The sequence below is a fragment of the Toxorhynchites rutilus genome, chromosome 3 (assembly GCF_029784135.1).
Source record: "Toxorhynchites rutilus septentrionalis strain SRP chromosome 3, ASM2978413v1, whole genome shotgun sequence".
NCBI classification, from domain to species: domain Eukaryota; kingdom Metazoa; phylum Arthropoda; class Insecta; order Diptera; family Culicidae; genus Toxorhynchites; species Toxorhynchites rutilus.
Genome location: NC_073746.1, coordinates 35,856,534 through 35,865,854, shown reverse-complemented (window position 1 = coordinate 35,865,854; position 9,321 = coordinate 35,856,534). Strand labels below are relative to the sequence as shown.

General features: G+C 42.8%; 1 protein-coding gene across 1 annotated transcript; it reads left to right on the top strand.

Annotated features, from left to right (window-relative positions):
• The first annotated feature begins 2,053 nt into the window (after positions 1 to 2,053).
• LOC129773030 (uncharacterized) lies at positions 2,054 to 7,327 on the top strand. Its single transcript, XM_055776582.1, has one exon. It carries the CDS (start codon positions 2,054 to 2,056, stop codon positions 7,325 to 7,327), a length of 5,274 nt encoding a protein of 1,757 aa, XP_055632557.1.
• The last annotated feature ends 1,994 nt before the right edge of the window (positions 7,328 to 9,321 follow it).

Here is a 9,321-nt window from a genome sequence, read left to right as displayed (position 1 = left end):
GCCCGTCCAGCAACGATGTTGTCCAGTCGGTGTCCACACAAAGAATGATCGTTACGGCAGCGGAGCGGGGATTTTCGAGCTGACTGGCTGGCTCGAGAATTACGCATGTGTGAGACTGCGACCAATGTTTCGTTCATTTTTTTCTTTTTCCTTTCCAATCGTGCTTCATTCTATTTCGCTGCTGCTCTGGTTGCCCGCTTTGGTCGGTACGATTTGGGGAGCACAAAATGGACCAATCAAAAATGGGCACATAGTGCATTTTGACAATGCTTGATATTTCACAATTATTCAATTATTTATTTCAAGAAAAATGAAATGTTATTCGTTATGATAGATGCGTAGATATATTTCCTATCAATTGATGCAAACACCTTTGCGATCTATTGAGAAATGCTCGAGTTATAAGTGTTGGATACACTGCGATTTTATGGAGACGGATTCCTCTGACATGATCAGTTTTGCGGCATGGGCTAGATTTTTATATTGTGGGTACCTGGGTTCACGAACACTAAAACACTGAGAAATGAAATGGGAAAGTGTGAACAATAGGAAAGAAAGGAAATTATTATTAACCCCAAGCTTAAGGAGAATAGTTGGATAGTCATTGAGTGGAGAAATTTACCAAATTACAAAGAATTAAGAGTTAGTAGATTGCTGTAAATAGTATTGTAGAATAAAGTTTTGGAGTGTGAAATTACGTTTTGATAAAAAATAAAGTGTTTCCATACCAAAAATATTGGAATTCGTTGTTTGCGAAAAGCAAGTGGGCCGAAAATCCAGGTGCGAATATCGTGGATATATCGCAATCCAGGAGAACCACACCGAGGGCAAGGGCCCGATATCCAGATAAACATTGGTCCTTCGAACCGGATCCGTACAAAAGGATTTTGCAACCAACGGAATCGTCATCACGCTCACACAAAACTTTACTGCCATCTGCTAATTCACATCGAGGCACACAATAAACTGCAAAAGGATTCACACCGTATTAAATTGGGCAAATTATCTTGGCCCGTCCAGGTAAACAACTAATAATTATATGTCCTGCTGTTGCTGGGCAAATCAGGACCACTACACACATTTTCGATTTTACTTCTTCTATCCGCCGTCACAATCCACGGAGACGAATCGAAATATCATTCGAGACCGAACTTGAAGCGATACCATACCGACACGTCAAAACATTTTATCACGGCATACATTTCATCAATCAATCGGAGAAACAACAGTGGGAATCCTACGAAGTCTACGCACACCACTAAACACAATCGATTTATGCTGATACCATATCGTCATCACATTGAGCCAAGGTCAACGACGAGTTGAAACAATTCATTCACTGCTATTGCTGCCACAACACTCTTGTTTTCAAACCGGAATGTTTTCCTGGTTTGTCCAGGTAAATATACACAAGTTTATGTCCAGCCGCTGCTGAGACATTTTGGTCGGATCTACACCGTTTGTTTACATTTCTATTCCACGGTAAAAACACCCACACAACCGAAGTCGAACCGATATATGCACCGGGTCGTACCATAATATTGGCATCATTGAGGAACAGAAGACTAATTGCTAACTGAATTGAGCATCGCACCGCACATTATCACCGCTCATTCAGGAAAATCCGTCGCAAATCACCGCATATAGGATTCCTTTATTTATTAAGGTCAGTTCATCACCGTATATGTCCAGCCGAAGCTGGAGTTTGTTTTGATATTACACCAATTGTTTTCATCTCGCACACTTGTACTGGTTTGACACTTGTTTACCATTTCGTTGGACGTGTAACCGAGGGGCGCACATAATCGGAAAATAAATATTACACGTTTGACTATTGAGGAGCCGCAGATGTGATTCCGATGTTCAGCCGGCACACTGTTATTGAATATTAGAAGTTTATTCGACGTTAGCGTATACAATTAAGAAACGCTACACGCTTCTTTTTGTGAAGGTCAGTGGTACTATTGTATATGTCTAGTCGAAGCTAGGCCATTGGCGGATTTTACACAAATTTATTTCTCCCATATCTCAAACCCAATTGGAATTTGGAATCATGCCACCAACTACGAGGAACAATTCACTCAAGGCGCTGCTGGCGAAACTAAAGGCACTGGAGGGTATGTTCAACGATATTTGCCGTTTCGTCAATTCGATGGATGATGACACTCTAACGACTGAAGCGACAGTTCGTTTGGATAAACTTGACGAACTGTGGGAACAAATCAGCGAAGCAACGATGGACATCGAGATGCACGAAGATTTCGAGGAAGTTGACGATACCTACCCCACGAAACGATCGGAATTCGGCGATAGATATTTTAAGACAAAATCGTTGCTACTAGAGAAGGTGAAGGACCCGGAGGTGAAGTCGAACCCTTCAATTCGCGGAATAGAACAAAACCAACATTCAACTTATGAACGCGTTAGGCTCCCACAAATCAAACTGCAAACATTCGATGGTAATATTGATGAGTGGTTGAGTTTTAGGGATCTCTATATATCGTTAATTCACTGTAAATCCGACTTGCCAGAAGTAGAAAAATTCCACTATCTTAAGGGTTGCTTAGTAGGAGAGGCTAGGTCATTGGTAGACTCACTTGCTATCACCAAGGCGAATTATAAGATTGCGTGGGAGGCGGTGATGAAGCGGTATAATGACAGTAAATTACTGAAGCGTAGACAAGTGCAAGCATTGTTCAACCTACCTAACGTCGCAAAGGAGTCGGTCGTGGAACTTCAGTCGCTGCTAGAGGCTTTTGAGCGCATTCTTCAAACGCTGGATCAATTGATACAGCCAGCCGAGTACAAGGATTTGTTACTGCTGGATTTGCTGTGTTCACGATTGGACCCAACCACCCGCAGAAGCTGGGAAGAGCATTCTGCAACAATAGATCAGGACACAGTGAAGGATCTAACAGATTTTCTTCAGAAGAGAATAAGGGTGCTAAGCTCGCTGCCAACCAAATCCATCGAACCAAAGTTGAATTATGTCCCTCAACCGAAAAGAAAATTGCCGACACAAATGAGTCACAGTGCATCGCAATCCTCGAGCGGACAATGTGTAGCGTGTCCAGGTAGCCACTTATTATACCAATGCCCGAAATTCCAATCCCTGCCTGTATCAGCTCGCGATAAACTATTGCGAAGCCTAGCATTATGTCGTAATTGCTTCCGGCGTGGGCATCAAGCCACGGAATGCAATTCTCGATATGTGTGTCGTAATTGCAAGGGAAAGCATCATACCTTAGTATGCTTCCGGCCGGAAGAAGTCCAACCAGCTAAGCGTACGTCGGAGATAAGGGTCTCTACGGAAAGCAGCAGCAAGGGACTTCAACACAATGTGGAGGATAACACACCAAGCACATCATCAGGCACCATTGTAGTAACCTCAAATACAGCATCCAAGGGAACATCGTCCGTATTACTTGCTACAGCGGTAGTCTTAGTGGTGGGTGAGAATGGAATTACGTATCCAGCCAGAGCACTACTTGATTCGGGGTCGGAGTGTAATTTTATGTCAGACCAATTTTCACAACTCTTGCGAATCAAACGTAATCGAGCTGAGGTGGCAGTATCAGGTGTCGGTCAGGTCAATACGAGAGTGACGCATTCGGTCAAGGCAGAGGTCAGATCCAGGGTAGGGGGGTATTCATGTAACTTGGAATTCCTAATTCTCCCTAAAGTCACGGGAAATCTTCCATCTACGTGCATCGATACCACAAATTGGAAAATACCACACGGCATAACCCTAGCAGATCCAGCATTCGCTATATCGAAATCCGTAGATTTAATTCTCGGAATCCAGCAATTCTTCACCTTTTTCAAACCAGGAAAGGAAATCCATCTAGGGGATGGACTACCCAAGCTCTCGGAAACGGTATTTGGATGGGTGGTAGCGGGAACAGTAATCTCATCGAGCATCGCGTCATATCACTGTAACGTCGCGTCTACGGTTAATCTTGAAGAACTGTTGACAAGATTTTGGTCGTGTGAAGAAGTGGTCATTCCAAATAATTATTCTCCAGAGGAAACGCTGTGTGAAGAGCAGTTCGTTCGGACGGTTAGGAGAGATTCAAATGGAAGATATAAGGTCTCTCTTCCAAAGGATGCGAATGTCATGGATAAAATTGGTGAATCTAGGGACATAGCACTACGGCGTTTTCAATGGTTGGAACGCAGACTTTTAAGGGACTCAGAGCTACGTTGTCAATATACCCAATTTATGGAGGAATATATACACCTGGGGCACATGCGTAGGGTACGCGTGAACCAAGATAATCTGATTAAACGATGTTACCTTCCACATCATCCAGTAATCAAACAAACAAGTACGACGACGAAACTTAGAGTGGTGTTCGACGCATCCTGCAAGACTTCGAGTGGAATTTCTCTGAACGATGCATTATTGGCGGGACCGGTAATCCAAGAAGATCTTCGATCGATAATTCTCCGTTGTCGCACAAAACGGATAATGTTGGTAGCAGACGTTGAGAAGATGTTTCGTCAAATCATCATGGATGAAGGGGATCAGCCGCTACAGAGTATCCTATGGCGAACCGACACCGAGCAAGAAATTGGAACGTACGAGCTGTCCACCGTAACATACGGGACGAAACCCGCACCGTTTTTGGCTACACGGACGCTCAAACAGCTAGCGGATGATGAGCAAACCAACTTTCCCCAAGCAGCCAAGGCAATAAACGAGGATGTGTACATGGATGATGTATTGACGGGAACGAATAATGTGAAGGAGGCGGTAGATTTGAGGGTTCAGCTTGAAGCATTAATGAGAAGTGGAGGTTTCAAGCTACGGAAATGGGTTTCCAACTGCGAGGAAGTTCTTCATGGTGTACCAGAGGAAGATTTAGCGTTGGGAAGACAGGATCATGTTGAACTTGATCCAGACCCAGCAGTGCGAATGTTAGGCTTGACTTGGCTACCAAAAACTGACGGACTGAAACTACAGTTTTCAGTTCCGGAGCAACACCCAACAGATACGCTATCAAAAAGAAGGGTATTATCTATTATCGCAGGACTGTTCGATCCTCTAGGACTAGTTGGCGCAGTTATCACAGTGGGGAAACTTTTTATGCAACGACTGTGGAAATTTGAAGATGCGAATGGAAGGAAATTGGATTGGGATAGTCCAATTCCCTCAAGACCAAGAGATGAATGGCGAGAATTTCACAGACAACTCCACATTTTGAACACTATCTCCATAAAACGTTGTGTTTTGGTACCGGATCCAATCATCATTGAGCTGCACGTATTTTCAGATGCTTCGGAGAAGGCATACGGAGCGTGTGCTTACCTGAAAAGTTGCAATTTGATGGGAACAACTCACATAGCACTACTCTCCTCGAAATCCAAGGTAGCGCCATTGAAAACCCAATCCATTCCACGACTGGAGTTGTGCGGAGCGCTGCTAGCAACGCAGCTAGCCGAGCAAATTTCAACTGCTATCAAAATCAATCCAGTGGTTTATTTTTGGACGGATTCAACGTGCGTACTGCAGTGGATAAGGGCAACCCCTTCCACATGGACAACTTTTGTGGCTAATCGGGTGGCAAAAATACAGCAGACTGCGGAGAATCGTACCTGGAACCACATCCCAGGATGCCAGAATCCAGCCGATCTTATTTCAAGGGGCGTGCTTCCTGAAGAGATTATTGGGAACAATCTTTGGTGGGAAGGGCCGTCATGGCTACGAGAATCCCAACGGCACTGGCCGATTCATCCAGTTCCAGCTAAAACAACAGAGGCAGAAGCTGAGTTCCGTCAGTCAGCGGTTAGTTGCGCGACATTGCAGCAGGATACTTTCACGGTTTGGTATCTCAGCAAGTTTTCATCGTTCACGGACCTGGTGAGGCGTACCGCATACTGGCTCCGGTTGATGAACATTTTGAAACAACAAGGAAAGAAGGAGAATTCACGGGATTTTCTCACAACATCGGAGTTAGTAGAGGCAGAATATGCTATAATTCGCAGCGTGCAGAAGGAAGAATTCAAGAAGGAGTGGAAGGCATTATCTAAGGGCGAACCGGTCACAGAGAGCTCTCCACTTCGATGGTTTAACCCAACCCTCTCAGCAGAGAATTTGATCCGAGTTGGCGGTAGACTGGAACATTCATTAGAAAGTGTCAATAGGAAACATCCGATAGTTCTACCAGCACGGCACCCTATAACTAGGATGATTTTTGAACATTTTCATAAGAAATTGCTCCATGCAGGTCCACAACTGCTTTTGGCAACAGTGAGACAACGATATTGGCCGCTACGAGGACGGAATCTAGCCCGTTTTGTGTATCACAACTGCAATCGTTGTGCTCGATTGAAGCCGACTCAAATACAGCAATTCATGGGAGATTTGCCAGCGGCGCGTGTGACCCCCGGAAGACCATTTATCAAGGTGGGTGTAGACTACTTTGGACCCGTCTTCATACGGCATGCACCACGTCGACCAGCTTCTAAGGCATATGTCGCTGTGTTCGTGTGCATGTGTACAAAGGCAGTACATCTGGAGATGGTAACTGACCTATCTACGGATCGTTTCATCCAGGCTTTGCGACGATTTGTTGGAAGAAGGGGAAAATGTTCGGACATTTTTTCGGACAACGGTACTAATTTCGTCGGAGCTCGTAACCAGTTAGGGGAATTATCAAGATTTCTAAGAGGAACTGATAACCGAGAGAAAATAACTAGAGAATGTGCGAATGAGGGTATTCAGTGGCATTTCAACCCACCTAGTGCCCCACACTTTGGAGGTTTGTGGGAGGCTGCGGTGAAATCAGCAAAAATTCACCTAATGAAGGTTTTAGGGGATTCGGTGTTGTCATTCGAAGACATGAGCACATTACTAGTTCAGGTCGAATGTTGCCTGAACTCAAGACCTTTGATCCCAATGTCCGAAGATCCAAACGAACTGGAACCACTCACTCCAGGGCATTTTCTGATAGGGACTAGCTTGCAACAATTGCCAGAGATGAGTGTGACCGATATTCCGATGAACCGACTCAAGCAGTGGCAAGCAACTCAGAAAATTTTGCAGTGTTTCTGGAAAAGATGGAGGACGGAATATTTGGCACAATTGCAGGGGCGCACAAAACGATGGCAACCGCCAATCCAAATTGTTGTGGGTCAGCTTGTAGTTATACGCGACGAAAATTTACCACCAACTCGTTGGAAAATGGGTCGCATCATTCAACTGCATCCTGGTATGGACGGAGTCGTCAGAGTAGTCACTTTGAGGACAGCTACTGGACTACTAAAGAGACCAGTGGAAAAAATATGTTTGTTGCCCCCAGCATGCCAACCTTGCGAAACTTAAAAAAAACATGGCTGCCGGTTTAGTATGCGAGAGTTTTGTCTTTTCAGAAATTAGATAATTTCAGCGCGGCCGAGAATGTTGGATACACTGCGATTTTATGGAGACGGATTCCTCTGACATGATCAGTTTTGCGGCATGGGCTAGATTTTTATATTGTGGGTACCTGGGTTCACGAACACTAAAACACTGAGAAATGAAATGGGAAAGTGTGAACAATAGGAAAGAAAGGAAATTATTATTAACCCCAAGCTTAAGGAGAATAGTTGGATAGTCATTGAGTGGAGAAATTTACCAAATTACAAAGAATTAAGAGTTAGTAGATTGCTGTAAATAGTATTGTAGAATAAAGTTTTGGAGTGTGAAATTACGTTTTGATAAAAAATAAAGTGTTTCCATACCAAAAATATTGGAATTCGTTGTTTGCGAAAAGCAAGTGGGCCGAAAATCCAGGTGCGAATATCGTGGATATATCGCAATCCAGGAGAACCACACCGAGGGCAAGGGCCCGATATCCAGATAAACAATAAGCGTTCCAAATCTTGCATTTTTTCCTACTTGTGCAGTGCCTAGATTTCCATTTCACCCCCTATATCTTCCGGTTACACGTAGTCCTACGTCAAAATAAATTTCAACGTTCGACCTCGCGCTCTCCGAAATAATTCGATGTTACGATTGCCTGCACAACGTACAAACTACGGCATGTTCGGTGGATTAAATGATCTGCAAAGACTTCTCAACAGGGTAGCCAGGCTGTTCGATTACCATTTATCCCGAACGATTCTACGTCGGAGATTTAGCTCTTTTGACGTAGGATTACGTCTTTCGGAAACATAGTGGGGTACAAATTGAAAATCGAAAATCGAGCACGTCGACGCTTATTGCTCAGTCATTTCATGATGGATTCTTGAAATTTTTGCGTCAATCGATTTCGGTACTCCATTACAATTTTTCATATTGAAGAAAATAATATATGACATGAAACTAACTATCGAACAAATGAAAAATCACAACCCTTACCCTAACGGAAATACCCACTTCTGATTGGTCGAAATTAACAACACATGCGGAGGGTCCCTAACAGAGACATCAAAATCAAGCTACCTGGGGGAAATCGGCATTGCAAATACATGAAAGTAGGGGGAGCTTTTGTTTCTACCGAAATGAATTCCCTAACAGAGATATCAAAACCAAGGTGCCCGAGGGAATTCGGCATTGCAAATATATGCAAGTCGGGGGCATTTTTATATTGCAAGTAAGGTGAGTGATACCATTAATTCTAGCAAATAAAATATAAATTTTTAACTTTAATGTTGGTTGCTTCGTGAAATTTCATATCAATGACCGATCGTGTATTGTGAAAAAATTAGCACAAGTGGAAGTGTGAAATTGTATATGGTAGCAGGTGTGTTAAAAATGACTTGATATATGTTCTCGTGTTCCCGCTCGAGAACGGGTCATTTGGTTTAAGCTGTCTGTTTTGTTGTGTTCATTTTCACCCAAGGAAAGTTTATACGGCGAGACAAATTGGAAAAGTGAAGAAATATTAGAAAAAGGTATTTCTCATTTGCTCTACATATAGTATTAGTGGTTGCTAATTCAATTCAAATTCGCATTGGGTTGAATAAACACTCAGAAAGTAAAAATCATAAAATAAAATTACCTTTTCATTTCAAATATGTTTTCTCTATATTAAAATAACATGTTTTTACTGATGAGAAAAATTGATAATTGTGTTCGGTATTGGTTATTATCTTATATTACATTGGTGAGTCTAACGGAATCCTACGTCAACTATGCGATCGTGTTCCGGACACAACCGTCCTGTGACTTTTTTCACAGAAAAATGACTGTAATTTGATGTAATTAATTGTAATACGATTTCATTTGATTCATGTTCAGATTTAAAATTAGATTTAGATTTTTATATACTTTTAAGTACATCATTGGGGCCCTTAAAGCCCGTTGATGAATTGACAAATAAATAGTTTAAAAAA